Source organism: Hibiscus syriacus, unplaced genomic scaffold (genome assembly GCF_006381635.1).
Source record: "Hibiscus syriacus cultivar Baekdansim isolate YM2019G1 unplaced genomic scaffold, ASM638163v2 tig00110342_pilon, whole genome shotgun sequence".
NCBI classification, from domain to species: domain Eukaryota; kingdom Viridiplantae; phylum Streptophyta; class Magnoliopsida; order Malvales; family Malvaceae; genus Hibiscus; species Hibiscus syriacus.
Window position 1 is genome coordinate 132,630 of NW_024062693.1, and position 23,533 is coordinate 156,162.

At 33.4% G+C, this 23,533-nt stretch overlaps 1 protein-coding gene across 2 annotated transcripts; it reads left to right on the plus strand.

The window, feature by feature from the left end:
- The first annotated feature begins 19,848 nt into the window (after positions 1 to 19,848).
- LOC120120618 (magnesium-dependent phosphatase 1-like) lies at positions 19,849 to 22,356 on the plus strand. Of its 2 annotated transcripts, none has more exons than XM_039140212.1 (5): positions 19,849 to 20,024; positions 20,637 to 20,808; positions 21,375 to 21,491; positions 21,875 to 22,163; positions 22,265 to 22,356. In XM_039140212.1, the coding sequence occupies exons 1-4, from the start codon at positions 19,915 to 19,917 to the stop codon at positions 22,049 to 22,051; spliced, it is 576 nt and encodes a 191-aa protein (XP_038996143.1). In that variant the 5' UTR covers positions 19,849 to 19,914; the 3' UTR covers positions 22,052 to 22,163; positions 22,265 to 22,356. The 2 variants fall into 2 exon arrangements, with proteins under 2 accessions (XP_038996143.1, XP_038996144.1); XM_039140213.1 differs by having other exon boundaries at positions 21,875 to 22,159; positions 22,261 to 22,334.
- The last annotated feature ends 1,177 nt before the right edge of the window (positions 22,357 to 23,533 follow it).

Consider the following 23,533-nt stretch of genomic DNA (forward strand, 5'->3'; position numbering starts at 1 on the left):
AGCATTCGTAATTAACAACTTATTACATGCCAACACTCTATACACAAACCAAAATACCTACTTTGTCAATTACTTCTGATCTGATCTTTTAGTAGTGATGTTATTCTTGTCACTTCTAGTACTGCTCTTCTTGTTTACTTTCTCTTTAAATCTGCATACGATTTCTGTCTATCAGCTGCTGTTTTGATGTTACTCTGAATCACTTGAACTTTTTCTTCCATTTCATGAATCAACTCGGGACCAATAATTTCTTTATCATTAAGCTCAAACCAATTCAAGGGCAAACGACATTTTCTTCCATAAAGAGCTTCATAGGGAGCCATTTTGATGCTTGACTGATAACTATTGTTATATGCAAATTCAGTAAGTGGCAAATACCTTTCCCACGATCCTTTGAATTCGATTACGCAAGCTCTAAGCATATCCTCCAGAATTTGGATAGTTCGTTCGGATTGTCCATCGGTCTGAGGATGAAATGTTGTACTAAAGTTCAATCGAGTTCCCAACGCTCTATGTAATGATTTCCAAAATTGCGATGTGAATCTAGGATCCCGATCAGAAATTATAGAAACAGGTATACCATGTAAACGTATAATTTCTCTAACATAGATCGGCATATTTATCCATGGAGAAATCGGTTTGCACCGGGATAAAATGGGCTGACTTAGTCAATCTATCTACAATCACCCAGATTGAATCCCTTTTGTTCAGAGTTAAAGGTAACCCCGTCACAAAATCCATTGTTATATTCTCCCATTTCCACTGAGAAATTGATACTAATTGTAATAGTCCCGACAGAACCTGATGCTCAGCTTTGACTTGTTGACAAGTCATACACTTTGATACAAATACCGTAATGTCCTTCTTCATTCTAGGCCACCAATATCGACTCTTGAGATCCATATACATTTTGTTTCCTCCTGGGTGCATCGTTAATGGACTATAATGAACTTCTATTAATAAATCATTCTTTAACTCATCATCATTTGGAATCACCAATCTCTCTTGATAATACAAGTTCTCATCCAACTTGATTTCATAATCATTTAGCTCTTCATTCTTAAATTGTTGTAATTTCTTCAAACACATTTCATCTTTTCTTTGTAATTCCTTAATTCGATCCAGCCATGATGGCTTGAGAGCCAATTCCGCACAATTGCACCGTCTCCGCCAAATGATAGTTTGGCATCCAAAGCTTGTAAGGCTGCAAACGTCTTTCTACTTAAGGCATCCACTACCACATTCACTTTCCCTGGATGGAAATCGATCACTACATCATAATCCTTGAGAAATTCCACCCATCTTCTCTGTCTTAAATTCAACTCTTTCTGAGTCATCAAATACTTTAAACTCTTATGATCCGTACACAAGTAGCACTTTTCACCATGCAAATAGTGACGCTAGATCTTAAGAGCAAACACTACTGCCTTCATCTCCAGATCGTGTGTAGGATAATTCTTTTGTGTGGTTTTAGTTGCCTTGAAGCATAGGCCACTACTTTGCCCTCTTGCATTAACACGCATCCCAAACTGTTATGAGACGCATCACTGTAAACTACAAAGTTCTTGCCAGACTCAGGTTGAATCAACACTGGGGCTTCTGTCAAAATCTTCTTTAACCTTTCAAACTCTCTTGACATTCGTGGGTCCACAAAAATTTTATCTCCTTTCTCAACAGCTTAGTTAGGGGTAATACTATTATGGAAAAGTTTTTAACGAACCTTCGAATAATAACCAGCTAATCCCAGAAAACTTCTAACTTCCTATACATTCTTTGGAACTTCCCACTCCATAATAGCTTTAATCTTTTGATGATCCACTCGAACTCCTTCTGTAGAAATTACATGTCCAAGGAATGTCACTTCACTCAACCAGAATTCACATTTAGAAAGTTTAGCATAAAGCTTCTCATCCCGTAAAATCTGTAAGACAATTTTCAAATGCGAACTATGCTCTTCCTCTGACTTTGAATATATTAAAATATCATCAATGAAAATAACCACAAATTGATCTAAATAGGGTTAGAATATTCTGTTCATTAATGAAAGCTACTGGTGCATTCGTAACTCCAAACGACATCATGATAAACTCATAATGACCATACCTCGTTCTAAACGCCGTCTTTGGAACATCTTTCTTTTGAATCTTCAATTGGTGATAATCCGGACGTAAATCAATTTTCTAGAATACTAAAACTCCCTTTAATTGACCAAATAAGTCGTCGATTCGAGGAAGTGGATATTTATTCTTGATAGTCACCTTATTGAGTTGTCTGTAGTCAATGCAGAGACGTATTGAACCATCTTTCTTCTTAACAAACAAAACTGGAGCTCCCATGGTGAGATACTCGGTCTGATAAAACCTTTATCCAGCAATTCTTGTAATTGAATCTTTAATTCTTGCAACTCTTTTGGAGCCATTCTGTATGGTACTATTGTAATAGGTGAAGTTCCAGACATTATTTCAATCTTGAATTCCACTTCTCTATCTGGAGGCAAACCCGGTAACTCTGCAGGAAAAATGTCAGAAAACTCTCTGACTATAGAAATTTCGTCAATCCCTTTCTCCTTGGTTCTAACATCCAATACATTAGCAATGAACCCTTGACATCCCTGTAACATTAACTTCTTCACTGACATTACTGAAATTACATTTGCCAATGGATTTCATCCTTTACTAAATACCACCACATCTACCCCTTCTGGACTTCTCAGCGTTACTCTTTTCATTCTACAGTCAACATTAGCATAGTAACGATATAACCAGTCCATTCCCAGTATCACCTCGAATTCGTCAAAAGGTAATTCCATCATATTAGCAGGAAATTCAATTCCCTGAATCCGTATGGGACATCCTCGACTCACCATATTTACACGAGCATTGTGCCCTAATAGATTCGTCACTATCACTTCATTGCTAGTAGTTTCTAACGGAATGTTCAATTCTCTCACTAATTTACTAGTAATGTATGAATATGTAGACCCCGTATCAATCAATACCATAACATGTTTATCAAACAATAGAAAGGTACCTATTACAATCTCTGGGTCATCTCAATCCTCATTGGTCTTGAGATTATACACTCGAGCCGTGGAGTGTATCTCTTGTTGAGCAGAGGACTCTGACTGATTTCTTCCTCTGCCTCTACCTCTTCCTCTTTGGCATGCAGAAATAGACCTCTCTAGTTGTGCAGAATTATCGGCTACCCTGGGACAATCCCGAACAAAATGTCTGGTCTCCCCACATATAAAACAAGCTCCAAAAACTATCCTACATATCCCTGAATGATTCTTTCCATAATGTGGGCATTGTCTGACTTGACTCTGATTAGCTCTCCCAGCTTCAGATCCTACTGACTGAGTTTGTCTACCTCTCATCGGATTCGATCCTCTAGCGGAGGATGCCACTGACTCTGATCTCCCTTGGGATCGAGAACCAGCATCTTTTCCCATTTTTGATGGTGCAGAACTTGAATTGACTATAAATGAGGATAGATTCAATACAATCAGCATTTCCTTCAACCAATGACGTAACCCCTCTACGAACCATTCACAAGCATCCTTCTCTGTAGGAACAAGATCGGCAACAAAGCGTCTCAACTTATTGAATTCATACTCGTACTCATATACAGTGTGATTCCATTGCTTCAAATTCATGAACTCTTGTTTCATCTGTCGAACAAATTGATCTCTGATGTACTTATGCTTGAATTCTTCTAAAAACAATGACCAAGTTACTTGATTGCTAGACACTCTCAATGTAACATTGGTCCACCAGATCCTTGCTTGCCCTCTTAACAAGGAAATTACTCCATCCAGCTTCTCAGCATCGGAACAATGAAGTCCCTCAAGCATGACTTTCACGCCATTAAGCCAAAGGTCTGCAGTAACATGACCGTCCTCAGTTTCCCCTCTAAACTCGGGAGATCCTAAACCCTTCAACTCTTTCACAACATTCATTTTCGGAGTTGAAGTAGTAGGAGGTTGGAAACGCGTCAATACCGCATCTAACGTTCTAAAGAATACATCTTGTTCATTCACAGGCACTCCAGAGGGTGTCTGTTCTTCACTCTGCCTAGCCAGAGCAGGTTAATTGCTACTTTCAGCGGATCTATCATCTCTCGCTTCATTTCTAGAACTACCATGTTTGGACATCTATAAAGACACAATATTATCATTCTATTAGCAAAATAATATACTTATTATTCTATCAGATCAAAATTTTTCATTATTTTGTTGGCATGTATACATTATAAGACACTCTAGACTTCAGTTTATGCTGAGAATTGACTAAACCGTAGCTCTGATACCATTAAATGTAATACCCTCAACTCATACCCGACCCGGATACGAGTCCAGGATGTCACATTGACTAAACAAACCCATACTCTTAAAAAAACACGACTAAAAAACATACTTGATAAAACATTTGAACTTATATTATTAAAATACAATAATATACATATGTTAATACAAGTTTATCAAAATACTCAGAGCATACATAACTTAACATTCTATTACATGCTAACATTGATTTACATAACAAAATGGCATAATATTAAGTTACTTCTGATCTGATAGTTACAGGAGTAATGTTGTCTAACTGCTTAACCTTGATCATCTAATTTCTTTGATCCTATGTGTGAAACACTCACACGCTAAGTCATCGACTTAGTGAGGCAATAAATAAACATGTAGCTATAGATTCATGAATATGCATTCTTACCATTTCATCATGACATTTCAATATGCATGTATATATTTCACTATAACCGATATAATCATGTCATGTACATATGAAACTTATCTTCTTGTATCACTTTCACATAATTTATCTTTCAATTGCCCATGTACATTATTGAGAACAGAGGTATTTGACTACATTGAGGTTGTGCACTAATACTGTCACCACAGCTCAATAAATTCCCTCATGGGGCACTGAACATTTGTTCAGTATTTGTCCCAAATGACCATTATGTCCCAAAGAACCACTAGATACGTCCCGAAGGACCACTGGATATGTCCCGAAGGACCACTGGATACGTCCCGAAGGATCACTGGATACGTCTCGAAGGACTAATATACCCTCGACTCTTGGCATGCCAACTATACCTATAGCTCTCGTATCATATAGCATGGGCTTAATATGAATACATTTCTCATTTCATATCTCTTTCATCACTTTTCATATAAACCCATAATCTTTTCCATTATTTCACATACTTGGATTATATTCTCTGGCATTGATATTCGTTCATTCAATGTCATATGAACATATAATGAATTATGCATGCAATCACTATTACAATAGTATATGTATGCATATACATGGGTATGGAATCATTAATTCAACTATCAGAGATAGACTTATCACTAGTCTTGTCTCTATACACTTTAACTATAAAATGCACTCACCTTAGCCTTGCTTTGATTCGATTCTAATCCTTCGATTGTTCTGGAATTAGATTACGCTCTAAATCTACATAGTAATACATTGATACTTATTAGCATACGAATTGATATATTCCAAACTATTAATCCTTAGGCTAAAAAAAACTATGTTCATCTCTTATTGAAGGTATGCATCGATGCACTACACCATGCATGGATGCATCCCTTGACGGGTGCATCGATGCACTACCCATGCATCGGTGCATAAATCTTATTCGATGTTTGTATTTTAAGCAGGTGCATCGATGCACTCCTTATGCATCGATGCACTAATGGAATTCGATGTTCATTTATTTTAAATGAGTGCATCGATACACTCCATATGCATCGATGCACCTTCAACAAATTCTGGGATTTTTTCTTGATGCATCGGTACACGTTGAATATGCACCGATGCACTTTACCCAGAATTCATTTCTTGAACCCGAAAACTTATCCATTTCAGCTTAAATCTTTCATGTTTCATCCCCTTTTATATTCTTAAATCCAGTACACATACTTAAACCAATCAATACTCATTTATTTCATCTTAAACCTCAAAATCCTATCCTTCTTGTGAAATCCAAGAATTATACCAACTTTGTAACATGATTTAATTCCACTTCTAACCCTTAATATGTCTTAACTAGATTGATGACAAGTTAAATTTAACTTCCAATTCTAGATATGAACTATATTCTAAGATTTCATTCAAGAACCTCTAATCTTTAATCTCTTCTAACTCCATCATCCTTTGATTTTAAGATAACCTAAGTTTTCCTTAAGCTTAGTTATCATCTAATAATCAAAAACTAATCTTAAATTTAACAAGAAACTCAATAATCAGAAAACTCACATTTGTTTTGGTTTACACGTACAAGGAAGAAAAAAGAAGAAAAGAACTCTGGAAGCCTTTGTGTTCTCCCCACTTTAACCCACATGGATACATATATAACCCTTCTTTTCTTATCCCCTTTTAAAATACCTCTTTGCCCTTCTATTCATTCTTCATTTCAATTCAAATCCATACAATAATTTACAAATAAATCTTTATACTATTCAATCATTATATTTTAATCACCAAATTATGAGACTTTACAATTTAGTCACTAACCCGGTATTGAGGATGTTACAGGAATTTTGAAACTCAGCTTACAGCTCCACCAGCAACTTTCACATATCCTGTAGTAGATTTGCTTTTATCCAAATCCCCTGCATAGTCAGAATCAACATACCCATTGATAAGTAAATTTGATCCTCCGTAATATAATGTAACATTTGAGGTCCCTTTGATGTATCTCAGGATCCTCTTTACTGTATTCCAATGCTCTTTGCCTGGATTCGTCATGTACCGACTAACCACTCTCACTGCTTATGCAATGTCCGGTCTTGTGCATATCATAGCGAATATTAAACTTCTCACTGCTGATGCATACGGTACTCAAGACATCTCTATCTTGTATTCTTTACTACTAGGACTCATACTGGAGGATAATTTGAATTTAATAGGAATAGGGGTAGAAATTGGCTTACAATCTTGCATGTTGAATCGTGACAAGATCTTCTTCAAGTAATTCTTTTGTGAAAGCCAAATCTTCCTATTACTTCTGTCTCGGTGAATTTGCATCCCTAGAATCTTGTTTGTTGATCCCAAGTCCATCATTTCAAATTCCCTAGCAATTTGTGCCTTCAATTCTTCAATATGATCTTTGTTGGGCCCTGCAACTAACATGTCATCCACATACAACAACAATATAACAAAATCGTTATCACCAGACCTCTTGAAATAAGCACAAGGGTCTGCAATAAGTCTGCTGTATCCAAGGCACATAATGAATGAATCAAATCTCTTATACCAACACCTCGACACCTGCTTTAGACCGTACAGAGATTTCTTCAACCTAAAAACCAAGTTCTTCTTTTCTTTTTCTTCAAAACCTTCAGGTTGGAGCATGTAAATCTCTTCTTCAAGATTTTCATGAAGAAAAGTTGTTTTAACATCTAGTTGCTCTAAGTGTAAGTTCAATGTAGCACACATTGCCAAGACTACTCGAACTTTTGTTAGTCAAACCAAAGGAGAAAAGATTTCATTGAAATCAATACCTTCTTTTTTAGCATATCCTTTGACCACCAGTCTTGCACGATACCTCTCAACTTGATCGTCGCCATTTCGCTTGATTTTGAAGACTCATTTGTTACTAATTGGCTTCCTTCCTTGTGGTAGTGTCACAAGGTCCCATGTATTAATTTTATGAATGACTTCAATTTCCTCTTACATCGCCATCATCCATAGTGAAGCATCTAAGTTGTTTATTGCCTCCTGGTATGTTGATGGCTCACCGTCCTCTGCTAAAAGGTTGTATGAAATATTTCATTCTATAACATAGTCTGAGTGCCATTTGGGACATCTTCTCACATGATTTGATTGACGAGTTATTGGACCTTCAGAAATCTCTGGTTCTTGTTCATCATGTACTGGTTCTGATTCAGAAGAATATCCTTATTAAACCTCCTTTTCCACATGTATTTGTGTAGTCTCTGACTTTTTAGCGCTATTATCTTCTTCTTTTCTTTGTAGTTTATCCTCTACAAAGATAACATCCTTACTGATGATCACTTTGCGGGCAGTGGGATCCCACAAGCGATACCCCTTCACTCCATCAGCATACCCCAAGAATTTGCATTTCCTGGATTTTGGATCCAGCTTTGAAATTTCTTGGGAGTGTTATATCACGTACACAATACTTCAAAATATATGGAGGTTTGAATAATCAACTGGTTTACCAGTCCATATCTTTATTGGTGTCTTCAGCTCTATTGTAGTTGATGGAGCTCGATTCACTAAATAACATGCGGTATTGACTGCTTCAGCCCAAAATGATTTTTCTAGGCTTGCAGCCCTCAATATTGCTCTTGTTTTTTCTAACAAGGTTATGTTCATCCGCTCTGCCACTCTATTTTGTTGAGGAGTGTTTGCCATAGTGAACTGTCTTTTGATGCCTTTTTTCCTACAAAAGTCATCAAATTCTTCACTTGTGTATTCTCCTCCATTATCTATTCTAAAACACTTGATCTTATTTCCAGAATCAAGTTCCACCCGCGCTTTGAAGTTTTTGAAAGTTGAAAACACATCTGACTTTTTCTTAATAGGGTACACCCAACATCTCCTGGAGTAATCATCAATAAATGAGACAAAATATTTTGCTCCTCCTAGGGATGTAACTGGTTCTTGCCATACGTCAGAGTGAACCAATTCTAGAACACTTTTACCTCTAGAATTTGATGTGTTAAATTTCAACAAGTGTTGCTCACTTGTTATGCAACTCTCACACAAAGGAAGTGTTACCTTTGTTAAGCCTGGAAGTAGCTTTTGCTCCACAAAGACTTTCATTCCTTTTTCTGACATGTGTCCAAGTTTCTGATGCCATAGCATTGCAGAATCTGAACTACATAAGGCAACAGAGGCTTCTGCTTCTAGCAAAGTCTCTCCCTTCAGCATGTACAAGTTTGTTGCTATCTTTTCGTTTTTCATCACCACAAGCGCTCCACGAAACACCTTCATGATTCCTTTTCATGTTTCAATCTTTCTTGCATTATTATCTAACAATCCGTAAGATAATAAATTTTTCTTCAAACCTTTTACATGCCGCACGTCTCGAACAATTTTAATTATTCCATCATACATCTTCAATTTGATGGTTCTCATGCCAACGATCTCTAAGGCATGATCATTGCAACTATACACAGATCTTCCTGAGACAGGTTCATACTGATGGAACCATCATCTTCTTGAGGTCATGTGATATGTGACTCCCGTATCAATGAGTCATATATCTGCAAATCTTTTTCTTCCTTCCATAGTGGTTGACGCTTCACAGCATATAGCATCTCCATCATCTGAAGTGTTTGCGGTATTGACTTGTGGATTGGAGTTTTTACCTAAACTCCAACAATCCTTCTTCAAGTGACCATTCTTTCCACAGTTGTAGCACTTTAAATTATTTTTGCTTTTCGACTTTGATCTACTATGTTTGTGACTGCTGCTTTGGCCACGTTCTGTTGATCTCCCTCTCATCGTTGTCAACACTCATGCTTGTTGAAGATTTACTTGTCTGTCTTCCTTGTTCTTGCGCCATTTTTCTTCTTGTTTAACAACAGCTGCAACGTCATCGAATACTAGACTGGTGACATTAATGTTTGTCAAGTTGATGATAAGTTGATCATACGAATCATGTAGACTTTGAAGTAGAAGTTCAGCATGTTCTTGTTCTCTTATTGTACATCTTAGGGATGTAAGTTGAGAAAATAAAGTGTTCAATGTGTTTAAGTTCTTCGTCACTAAAGTAAATTCTGGCATCCGGAGAGTGTACAATTTCCTCTTAAGGAAAATTTTATTGTGCAGCGATGTGGCCTCGTACAATTTGGTGAGATGATCTCATATCTCCTTAGTTGTTTTCTTCTCCTCGATGCTTGACAATACTTCATCTGCTAATGCTAGATGAAAGTTTTTCATAGCATTCTCATCCATTTCGATCCATTTGTTGTCATCTGTGAAATCTACCAGCATTTCACTGATATCTGCTAGACAACCGTCTTTCCTCAGGATGGCCTTCATCTTCAATTTCCACAATGAGAAATTTCTCCCATTGAATTTTTCAATATCAAATTTTTTTGCCGTAGCTTCTATTACGGATAGCTCCCACTATTTCACTATCGTGAATAGTTCTCTAGATCCTTCAAAGAATGGGTAATACCTTCTTACTTTGTTATGTTTGAGGATCTACCTTTTGGTGGCAACCACAAAGATAATAAGTAGATGTTACACACTCAAATCTGGCTCTGATACCAATTGTTGCAGAATACGACTATCGGATAAATCAAAATTGCAACTGATAATTTGAGAAAAAAAAGATAAAGAAGACACAAAATTTACGTGAAAACCCCCTAAATAATATAGGGTAAAAACCAGGGGTAACAGTAGAAGAATTTCACTATGAGAAAATATGAATTACAACTTCTCTCAATCTACCAAGGATAAAATAATGACAATTCTCTCGTGATAAAAAGGAGAAAACAACTCTCAAGAAAACTCTCTAAATTCTCTAGTATTGGGAGAAAGCTAGAATGATTTGGGATGGTTTTGAAGCTAAATGGGATAGGGTATTTATAGTTGAAGATTAAGGACTAGTCTTATAAATACCCTAAAGTACAATAACTAAATTACAATTATACCATTGCCCAAATTCAACAAAAACTTTCGGTGGAATTTTTTTTCAACTTTTGCATGCTATTTTCGGTGCTTGCACTTTCGGTGCATATCAAATTTTCAACATTCATGTCTCAGATAAATTTGCAATCTGGGTTTTTCTTATAACCATTATGAGCACTCTCATATGGGTGTTTTTTTTTCTTTTTCTTTTTCTTTGTTTTCATATCTTGAATATAGGAATTGTTAGATTTGTTTGGTTAAAAGAAATATTTTCAATTCTGCATAATGGTTTCAAGTTGTTATAAGTATCACTATTATTCTTGTGCAAGTAGTTTCTTCTTTTCTTATTCATTGATGGAATTTCTTGATTTGTCTTTAACCTTTATGTAAAAAAGTCTTTAATATATTGGTTTCATCCAAAAAAATTTGAAAATTGTATTTGTGGTGTATACTTTAAAGCTTTGGAAGTATTTCAAGGGAAATGAACTTATATTTTGATATAACAAATATTTATAAAATTGATTTTGGATTTAATCAAATATTTCAAAAATAATTTAAAGTTTAAAATATCCTGAAAATATGTTTTCTAAATTGTTTTATTTATGTGAAATGTTTTTCCAACAATTAATTCATGTTTAAAGTGTTTGAAATGTGTTTAAAGCTTTAAAAAAAAACACAATTCACTCACTATTTGGCAGTGTTCATGATATTATTCATACACGAGTATTATTCATAGTTTGGAAACTTCTGTAAGAGTTTTGAAACTTCAGTAAGAGTTTCAAAACTTTGCACCCTGAAACTATTTTAACGATCTGATTTTCTTCAACGGTCATATTTTTAAGTAAGAGTTTCAAAACTTTCAAAAATAGTGTGTATAAAAGTTTCAATACTTTTAAAAAGTTCCGAAACTACATGTGCAAGTGACCGTTATTGCATGTTTTTAAAGCTTTCAATGGCTATAAATCATCCCCAACGCTCATAAACTGCTTCCAACTTCCCCACAATAAAAACATCCAAGGATACTTGAAGAATGTGACCACACCTATCCAAGCTTAGCGATTAAGAGAAAATTTTTCATTCATATTTGATTCACTTTCCCTTGTACATAAACGTATTAAGCTTATTGTATATATTTTTATTTATTCTTTGTGAGCTTAATTTTTGTAAACACCTAACAAGAGAGGTATTCTTGTTTACTCAAATCAAACTTTGTAAATAAGTGAGAGGTTCCAGTTTAGCCTTTGGAAAAACTAGTGAGTTGTAAATGTTACACCTTATCCTTGAAAGGTAAGAACAAATTACTGAATTTGTCAAAAAATCATTAGTGTGGAGCTAAGGTAGTGGATGTAGACTTGGTTGAGAAGTCGAACCACTATACATCATTGTACCAAATTTTCTATCTTTTATTGCTTTCACACTAAAGATTTTTAAAGGCCAATTCACACCTCTTGATGGTTTTTGGTTGACGTTTTGAGCCTAAAAATTGTTATTAGAGCAGGTCTCTATCGATGGTTCAACGACCTTGAGAAAGTCATAAGAAAGCTCTATCAACTTCTTTAATCAACCGAGAAAGATGATTTCCACTTCCAACTCTTTCTACATGAATGACTCTCAACCGATCGACATGCCCCCATACTTTAATATAGCTAACTATGGTCATTGAAAGAGCTTAATAAAGTTATTCATTTAATCCATTGTTCTTGGAGTATGGGAGATGATCATGAATGACTATTATTCTCTGAAGATGAAGGAGTGGAGTGACCAAGAACAGAATAAATTTCAACAAAACGTTATAACCATGCACATTTTATTTTTTGCAATTTGTCCTGATGTATATGAAGGAGTTTCTTCATGTTGTAATGCTAAGGAGCTTTGGGATAAGCTTGAAGAACTTCATTGTGACAAGAAAGAAGAACCATCAAGTTTAAACCTCCTTTCAAATCTAAAGGTGGTGTGCTTTATGGCTCTTGAAGAGCAAAAGCTAACATCTAACTCTTCTGATTTAAATTCTTATTCCTTTAAAGAGTTACAAGAAGCCTATGATGAGTTGTATTTTGAATTTGAGACCATGAATTCCAAATATAAGAAATTGATTTCAAAATTCAAAAATGAAAATGATTTTCTTTTGAAAATCAAAGTGGATTTTGAAAAACAAAATGAGATTTTGAAAAATGATTTTGAGATTCAAAAATCAAAATTAAATATTTAGAAAAAGAAAATCTTGATTTGAAAGTTAAACTTGAATGCTTAATAAAAGAACAAGAAATCATTTCTAAAAAAATCATCTACTTTAAAAATGGCAAAATGTTCAAATTGAATTTTCATGGTCACAATGTATATACTTATCCTATAAATAAGAGAAAACATTTTAAAATTAGACAAGTATGAGTTCCCTTGGAAACTAGAGACATTGGTACTAACCCTCAAGGACCCAAATAAATTTGGGTACTAAAATCCAAATAAATGTCTTTTATAGGCATGTTGGAGCAATTAATTGAAATTCCAAAATATTTGAAAGTTCTAGTCACACAAAAGAAGGATGAGTAACCTCTAAACTTAATGTTTATTAGTTTTGAATATCGGTTGCCTATTTTGATTTTTTTAGCATGAGATTTTGAGTATGATGGTTTATATATCATTTGTTGTCTCATGCATAATGAAAATGTATTATGATGAACATGTTTTTAAAGTTAAATTTTTTTTAAAAAAAATTAGTTCATCATAATGATTTTTGGTCAAATTAAACTTTTATGCTTTAATAATTTTTTCAAAATACATTGACCTTAATTTGTGCTTTTATTGAAAACTATTTTCAAAACAAGTGATGTTCTTAATTTATTGAATATTTTTTTAACATTTGGAATCACTTTAAGCTTATGATACCAAGCTTGGTAATATTTTTAAATCTCTTTCAATTGATATCATTTAAATGATGCATATGTAAGAAAATTTTAAATATTTTTCTTACATATGCCTTCTTTAACATCCTCCATACCTATAATTGATATCATGTTTTTTTCAAATATCAATATATATCAATTTTTTTTACATATTATTATCCCATTTGTTTTATCTTTAAAATTTTTGTTGGGATGTGTAAGTGAAGGGAGTTATAGAAAATGATTTTAATGGATTTGCATGAATGCAAATCTAAATCATGCAGAATGTGATTTATGAAATATATTTTTCTATTGCATGATTAAATAGCAATTAGTTTGAATGTTCATCAATTGATTTTAAATGTTTGAGTCTTGATATTTTGATGAAATTCATTCTTCTACTTTTTTTCATATATATATATATACTTATCTTTTACATCTTTAATATGCAAATGCAAATCTTTAAATGTTCATGCATATGCTCTCATTAATAATTTATATACATATTAAATGTATCACATTGTGTAGTGCTTTATGCATATAGGATTCAATATGTCATGTTTAATTATTGCATAAAGTATAACGAGTCTTCAATTTAATGAATTTCATGTATTACTAACATGTTTTCTCATCTTATTGAAATTCAATATTATTCATAAGTGTATAAGTGTTTTTGTGCCAAAACAATTAATGAAATGCTTTTATTAAGGGGGAGTTTTGTTTTCAAATGATTTAAATACTTGAGATCTTTATTTTTTTTATTTAACTTATTATCCGTTGTTGAATTATTTTTTATATAACAAAAAGGGGAGAAGTAAGTGAAAAATAAATTTCTCAAAGAAAAATGGGGAGCTTAAATATTTTTTAATAAATTATTTTTTTTCAAAATATATTTTTCTAAAGGGGAGCTTTTGTCAAAAACAATTTTTCAAAGAAGTTTCGTTATATCAAAAAGGTGGGAGATTGTTGAACTTATATTTTGATATAATAAATATTTGTAAAGTTGATTTTGTACTTAATTAAATATTTCAAAAATAATTCAAAGTCCAAAATATCTTGAAAAAATATGTTTTCTAAATTGTTTTATATATGTGAAATGTTTTGAGTTAATTAAATCATGTTTAAAGTGTTTAAAATGTGTTTAAAGCTTTTAAAATATGAAAAATACTATTAAGTCACTATTTGGTACTGTTCATAATATTGTTCATACACGGATATTGTTCATAGTTTGGAAACTTTTGTAAAAGTTTCCAAACTTCTGTAAGAGTTTCCAAACTTCTGTAAGAGTTTTGAAACTTTGCACCTTGAAACTGTTTTAACGGCCCGATTTTCTTCAAGTCATGTTTTTAAGTAAGAGTTTCGACACTTTAATCAAAGTTTTGAAACTTTCAAAAACAGTGTGTTTAAAAGTTTCGATACTTTCACAAAGTTTCAGAACTTTCTCCAAAGTTTCAAAATTGCATGTCCATGTGGCCTTTATTGCATGTTTTAAAGCTTCCTGTAACACCCCCAACTCGTACCCAACCCGGATCCGAGTCTGAGATGTCACATTGACTTTTCCAACTTTGACTCTTGACAAAATTCAAAGAAAATTCAAAGAACCACTATGTCCCGAAGGACCACAGTTTGTCCCGAAGGACCACTGATAATCCCTCGACTCTTGGCATGCCAACTATACCCCTAGCTCTCATATTACATAACATGCGCATTATCTTTTATACCATTACACATCTTCACATAGCCACATAGCTTTTCACATAACATTTCCATTTGCACATGTAATTACTTAACTTATTTTCACATAGCTCATGCTCCATATTCATATCTCATAAGCACGTAGCTCATATTACTTATATTCACATTACCAATTCACATAAGCTCAGGTATTCACATGGATTATTTCTCATAGCATATCACATAGCTTCTATTCTTTCTCACGTAGTCACATAGATCCATGGCATATAACATAATCCAAATCGTATATAATCACGTAGATCATTTCTTAGATGTTCATGTAAACCTAAATATCATATCTTGTTCTCATATAATCATATATACTTCATATAGTACATAGAAACACCTAGAACACTTTCACATAGCTTATATCAATTTTTGGAGTCCTTTCATATTACTTTATAACATATATCATATATGTATATAATAACTTCTATCATATCATCTACCTTATGCTCTATTTCTTTATATTCCCTTAGATTTCATAAATTATATCGTATTTCTAAACATATGTCATTTAATAGTATTTTATTTATGTATTAATTTAATCTATTTACTTAATTCAATTTCATATATTTATTATAACCTTTTCATATAACTCCATAGATCTTTAGCCTATAATTTATCTTACATATTCGTATCATCGCTTTAAATTTAAGTTTCCTACTTGATATACTATTCCCCTTTCATTTATAATTCAATTTTATTTAGTTCCCTTCACTCTCAATAAATCAAAAAGCTCTATTATACTCATTCTCATAATGGATCATATCACTATGTACTTGTCCAACTCATGTTTCTATTATGCATATAACTGTTAAACATGTTTACCTAGTTCTTATCACTTCTCACGAACTCACTTTCATCATATTTTCCTATTATTACATATTTTATCTCATAACCATGTGTTCACATGGTCTTATATTTCATTATCATATGACTTATATTAGTTCTCCTATGACTCTTCATAGACATCTATTTTCATTTCCATATATCACTTGACTTATCTTCTTTATTCCTATAATTTCATAACTTATTTTATATTCTTTCATCAACACTTAATAGTGCTTTTACATAAACCATATAGCACATACAAAAACATATCAATTCATATAATCAAACATACATACATTTCATATTAATTATATAATCATGTACTATACTATCGGAAATAGACTTATCGCAAGTCACTTTCCATATAATCTTATGTAATAAGATGCACTCACCTTGGCCTCACTAAGTTCCCATCCACTTTATGGTTTCCTCTCTTTCGATCAAATCTTAACTTGATAATCATTCCGGAACTGGTTCATGTTCGATATCTACATAATCATAGATTGATACATATCAGTATCCCATTGATATACTCTAATCTATCATTTCTTATACCAAAAGAACTGTCTATTTCAATTTCCCTTGAAGTGCATCGATGCATTCTACAGTGTACCGATACATCCCTTAACATGTGCATCTATGCACTCCTTATGCATCGATGCACTGAACAATTTATGGAAATTTACCCTTGATGCATCGGTACATGATGAATGTGTACTGATGCACACTAACCTAGAATTCCAATTTATGCTCGAAAATCCACTATTTTCATCTTAATTACTTCATATATCATCCCCTTTCTTATTCTTAACTTACATACTCATATTCAAACTCATTTCTATTCATTAATCACCTCTTTAACATCAAAACCCTATTCTCTATATGTAATTCAAGAATTACACTAAATTTTCAACATGTTCCAAATTCAATTTTATTACTTCATATCTCTTAATTAGATTGATGACAAGTCAAATTTATCTTCCAACTCTAGTTATGAACTCTATTTCAAGATTTCATCCAAGAACCTCAAATCTTTAATCCCTCTAACTCCATCATACCTTGATTTTAAGATAACTTAAGCTTTCCTTAAGCTTAGTTATCATCTAATAATCAAAACCCAATCTTAAATTTAACCAAAAACTCAATAATCAGAAAACTCACCTTTGGCTCTTGGTTTTTCACGCGTGAAGAAAGAAAAAAGATGAAGAGAATTCTGGAAACCACTTTATTTCCTCTTCTATTCCACGTGTTTAATATACAACCATATTTCAATATTTTCCTTGCAAATGACACTTTTTCCCTTCAATTCACCTTATAATTATTAACATCGTTTAAGTAATATTTCAAAATAAATCATTAAACTATTTTATTCTTCTACTTTAATCACCAAATTCTGAAACTTTACAATTTGATCACTAACCCGGTATTGAGGATGTTACACTTCCAGCGGCTATAACTCATCATCAACGGTCACAAACGGCTAGCAACTCATTCCACACAATAAAAACACTACAAGAATACTTGAAGAAGGTGACTACACCTATCCAAGCTTAGAGATCAAGTGAAAAAAGTTTTCATTCCTATTTGATTCACTTTCTCTTGTACATAAGTGTATTGAGCTTATTGTATATCTTTTTAAATTCGTTCTTTGTGACCTTAATTCTTGTAAACACCTACCTAGAGAGGTATTCTTTTTTACCCAAAATTAAACATTGTAAAGAGGGAAGAGGTTCTAGTTTAGCCTTTGGAAAAACTAGTGAGTTGTAAGGTTACACCTTATCCTTGAACGGTAAGAACAAATTAGTGAATTTGTTAGAAAATCCTTAGTGTGGAGCTAAGGTAGTGGATGTAGACTTGGTTGAGAAGTCGAACCACTATAAATCATTATGCCAAATTTTCTATCTCTCATTGCTTCCACACCTAAGATTTTTAAAGGCCAATTCAACCCCTCTTGGCGGTTTTCGATTGATCGTTTCGAATCTAACAACAAGCCATGGAATATAGTTTTTGATATGATCTCCAAGGCATGCAACAAAATTTCCCTTTAACCTCTTTGTTACTACTTGTTATACTATGGACATAAACTTCGGAAATATAGATTCTTTTATTAAAGGATCCCTAACCTCAAAAAAACGAGAGTGCCACTAACCTTCAAGTAGGTTATGACACATATAATATCTTTAGAAGTGATTTTTTATAAACTCAAATGATATATAAAAACGAAATCCAAAATTTGACTATGAGATCTACCTACTAACTTATGGGTAAGCATAATAGTCTTATATTAAAGTTGTCAGCTAGAGCCACTATATATATATATATATATATATCTCAATCAAGATCGAGTAACGGCTAAAAATCTTCTCCTTTATAACACCTTTCTTGATTCCTTAAAATCTCTTACAGAAAGCATCGAACAACGATAGTTTTCTCGTTGGTTGTCCAAACTAAAAGGGGTGAACACCTACGACCTACAAAACCAACTTGTTCTCACCATTATTATTATTATTATTATTATTATTATTATTATTATTATTATTATTATTATTATTATGGACAAATTCTAAATCTAATCCTAAATCTACCCATAGGAGAGGGGAATGGGAGACTCTAGTAGAAGGAAGATGAGTGCTCCTAATGGGTATAGAACTCAAAACCTAAGAGAATATGAGAGAACAAAAATGAGTAGCTTGGCCAACTGACCAAATGAACTTGTTCATAATTTTGATTAATACTTAATAGCCTTTTGATGCATTTGTGTATATGTACGGGTAAGCAAAACTCGACTTGACTTGAAAAAAACTGATTTTTTTACTCGAATTAACTTCGAGTTGTAATTTCATAAACTCAACTCAACTTGAAAAAAATTCAAGCTCAAATCGAGTTATAAAATACAACTCGAATAATAATTCAAATAACTCAAAATTTTAGTAATTAGTGTATTGATTTTCAAGTTTGAGTCAAGTCCCTCGACTTTGTATGATATTAGTATATCACATATGAAAAAATATATGAAGAAATATATATGTGTATTGTATATGGATATAAAAAATTATTTAAATTGGAATAAAATACTATCATAATATTATAAGCATTTATAATTAAATTTAAACAAAAACTCAAAATTTGATTCGAATAGGCTCAAAAAATTTCAAATCAAGTTTGAATTATAGAATAGACTCGTCAATTCATATAACTTAATTTTTTGACTCAACACGACTCGACCGAACGTTGACCCTAATATTAGGTTTCACTCCTTATATGTTTCTAAAGTTATGTTGTATATATAATATGTAATTGAAAAAGAAAAAGTTTTCACAGGATTAAATATGAATTCAGCCATTTTTATGTTTGTTTTGGGGACTTCGCTTTAAACGTGCTATGACAACTATTTATTCAAATTGTACTATTAATAATATACATAAATATAGTTTATTCAAATTTAAATTCTTTAAAAGGGAACAATATTTTTTTTTCTCAATAAGATTACTGAATAAGTTTACAAGTCATTGATCTTGATCCTTACTGTTGCAATATAGGTAGTATGGGTTTGAAGATGATACAATTGACTATAGTGGTCGTGGTCGTAGTCGTGCCTTAACACTGTACCAGGAACTAGTTGGGCCGATACTCTGGCGAGAATCAAGTTGAATACTGGACCGTAGTGGGTCGGTGCAGCCAACCAATTTGATCACCTTTACTCGCACAATAACAATACAAGTAAAAAGAGAACGACACACGGTGGAATTTGATTTCTCTTCTTCTCTCGTTTGCAATAGTTTTCAACAACCCATAGGGCTTAGAGAGAAGAGGAGAGAGAATTCCAAAGGATGGGAGACGAGAAAGTAAAAGAGGAGGCGATGCGGATCATCGGGATGTTCCAGGTTCTTCCACGTTTGGTGGTTTTCGATCTTGATTACACTCTCTGGCCCTTCTACTGGTTGGTTTTACTCTCTCTCTACTACTTTCCTGGGTTTTCTTTCTTTTATTTTTCCTTTTTTAATATTTTTGTGCATTTTTTACGGAATTGGGGTCGTCTGCGAATCAATACCCACAAGCATTCACCTTTGATCTTATGTAAATCAGGGCGTAATAGTTCTTATTACCCGTGTAGCTGATGAACAAATGAATTTCTGAATTTAACGATTTAATTACCATTTACCAATGCTTACACCATTGAAATGAACTTGGGGTTTCATCTGTTTCATCTTGTTTGTATGAAAGTATGGCTGCCTGTAGTCAGACAGGTGTAGAGTTATATGTTAAGTGCGAACTTAAATTTCTTTAGGGGAGGTGAACTTATAAAATTCTAGGGGACAAAAACAGATTATCAATTGAAAATAGAAAGAAAATATCTAAAATATATGATAATTTGAAATTTTCAGGGACGACTGCTCCTGCCCCCCTTCCGACCATCCCTTCCTATAGTTTTGGCCTTTGTATCTGTCTCTTGCTTTTTTCTTTCTATTCCGGACATGAAATGGCATGCTTTTGTTAGCTTGGGTTGACATTTTTAATTGCTAATGTTTATTTAACGTGGTTGATTTGCCAGTGAGTGTCGATCCAGACGTGAAATGCCATCGATGTACCCCCATGTCCAAGGCATAATAGCTGCACTCAAGGAAAAGGGGATCGATATGGCTATTGCCTCTAGGTCTCCTACTGCAGATATAGCTAACACATTCCTTGACAAATTGAACATCAAGTCTTTTTTTGTTGCAAAGGTCAGTCAAAATCCTTTCTCATGTTATATATACACTTTCTGTCCTGAAGGATCTTGCAAGTGTTAATCCTTTACTAACAATTGATGTTGCTCCAGCTCTTCAAGTGTTAATCCTTATGTTTTTTGAAGTTTTATGTATCAGACATACTTATCCGCACGACACCCTAGTCCGAGTAAAATAGCTTCCTACTTGGGTTTTCAACAGCAGTATATACAGGCCGTGTAGAAAGATGTAGCTAAAAATCTTTGTTCCCGTGTTCTTTTAAATAATAATGCAAGCATAATTTCTTTTAGCATTTTCTTACTTGAACGGTAGACAATAGACCTCTGATACTGAAATGTTAATGGATACTGTTCTTATATATGTATTTTCTTTGTAATAATAGTCAAACAGTAAATTTAGAAGCAGTTGGCCATATACAAGTTGGGCTTTTGTTGCGTATTAACAACATGGTCGGGTTCTGTTTGTCAACACATGAATTCCATAGTAATTGAACAAAAATCATTCTTTTGTTTTTTTTTTCCTGTTGCAATCGCATTCAATTATTCTTCTTTTGGACCATTCAGGAAATTTTTTCGAGCTGGACGCACAAGACTGATCATTTCCAAAGAATTCACTCAAGGACAGGGATTCCCTTCAACTCAATGCTCTTTTTTGATGACGAGGATAGGAACATAGAAGCTGTAAGAATGTGTTTTATTTTCTTCTTTTACCTGTGTTCTTTGCTCACCTCATGGTATTCTAAATTACTCCAACTCTTCATATTTCTTAAAGTACGTGTCTAACACTTATATCCGATAAATATCTCGATATGTGGGATATGACTCAACAAAAAAAAAAACTTTGAGAGAAAATTGAGTTTACTTGTATTGGATGTATATAACATTTACATCTAAATTCGGATAACGTAGCTGGTATTTCATGGAGTTGGATACTCGGATCTTGTACGTTTATGCATTGTGATTTTAAGAACCTTGTACTCTCTTTGTTATGGTTATTATTGGTCAGAACTGCTTTGGTATCGTATGTTTGTTTCACTCAACAGAATTTGTAATGACAATGGCAGGTCTCCAAGATGGGAGTAACAAGCATATATGTGGGTAATGGGGTTAATCTTGGAGCATTGAGACAAGGGTTAACAGAATTCACTGAAAATCAGAACACATCCGAAAAGAACAAGCAGAAATGGCTCAAAAAATACGCGCAAAATTCAAGTTCGTCTGAGAAGAAAGAACTGAAATGAGTAATTGTTCTATGTTAGTCCTTGGTCTACAATACCAGAAAGAAATCAATATCATTTTCCTGAATTATGTGGAAACTTTTTGAAACCACATTCTATTTATAAATTAAATATGGTCGTATTCGTATATATTCATCGGCTGTTATCTTCTGCAGCACTTCTGTTAAATGATTCTCCCAGTGGTGCAGTTCAGCAATTGTTCTAGCTCTTGCTATGTCTGCTGAACTTGCAGCAATGCTACTATTATGGAATAACCGAGGATATTATGTTCTATTAGGGAAATGGATTATATACTTTTAGATGCAGTTGCTCGAAATTGGATTCTATAAGGAGAACAGCATTTCCTTTTTATCACCTATGTCATTCAATGAGTTGTTTAGATTTTTTTAATTGAATGTCATTAAAATGGTTTTTTTGGCCCAATAAGCGGGTAAATTATTTAGGGTATTGGGCCTACCTAGAGTTTATTTTGGAGAATACGACATTTTTTACAATATACTCCGAACTTGTCACCTCTGTTGAAATTATTTTTTAAATGGTTCCTGCATAGTGGGTTCTACTTGAGTAATTATTTTATTATTATTAATATGACTTGTCATGTTGAGGTGAAGAGTCTATTAAAAAAAATTTTTAATAAAAAATTTTAAAATGAAAATAAAATTAATAAATTAAAAAAAAAAGTTAGAACTCATCAATTTGATGTGACGAGTTTTTTCAAATTAAAAAATACTAGTCATTTTCTAGCTGTTGGGTAACGGTCACTTGAAACTTGTCACCTCAAGGTGGTGAGTTTGGTTAGATTTTCAAACCCATTAGTTATTTATAGTTGTTGGAGGCAATACTATAAATAGTGGTTTGGGGTTTTGATTTTTTACTAAACCTTGAATCAAAAAAATTATAAAAAATCATATGTTCTGTTAAAATCTCAAAAAATGACAACCTGAGAATATATGTTGCGATTAGATAACGTTCATGTAAGTGGGAGATTACAACCATAGAGTCTCATCAACAAATGATGACATATCTGCATCAATCCAGTCTATTTTCGGCTATATTTTTACATGGCTTCAAGCTACCTGGCGTTGATTGAGACTTTGATCGAACTTTGGCGGCCCTAGGCGCACACGTTCCACTTCTTGAGTGGTGAAGCGACGATTACTTTGGAAGACGTCTATTACCAAGTCGTTGTTCCTGTGAATGGAACCCCGTGGTGAGTTAGAACATGTACGACCACGCGACGTTGGTCAACCAAGTTTTGGGAAAATGGCTACCATCCAACGTCATGGGGGGCTATCAGGTAATGATAACATGGTTGGAGTCTGAATTTGAAGTGACTATCGAGTTGACCGAGGTGTAGGTTGTTTTCGCGTCCCAAGCATTTATTATCCAACTGATCGGAGAGATATTATTACTGGATAAATCTGGTAATTTGGCGCACACTTAGTATCTGCGATATTTGGAAGACTTCGATGTGTACCGTAATAA

What these genes read in the sequence shown, in the direction of transcription:
- LOC120120618 (XM_039140212.1), top strand. Translation starts at nt 19,915, where the DNA reads ATGGGAGACGAGAAAGTAAAAGAGGAGGCGATGCGGATCATCGGGATG. An exon ending in ACTCTCTGGCCCTTCTACTG is followed by an intron (nt 20,025 to 20,636) that starts GTTGGTTTTACT and finishes TTGATTTGCCAG; the next exon opens with TGAGTGTCGATCCAGACGTG. An exon ending in AGGATAGGAACATAGAAGCT is followed by an intron (nt 21,492 to 21,874) that starts GTAAGAATGTGT and finishes TGACAATGGCAG; the next exon opens with GTCTCCAAGATGGGAGTAAC.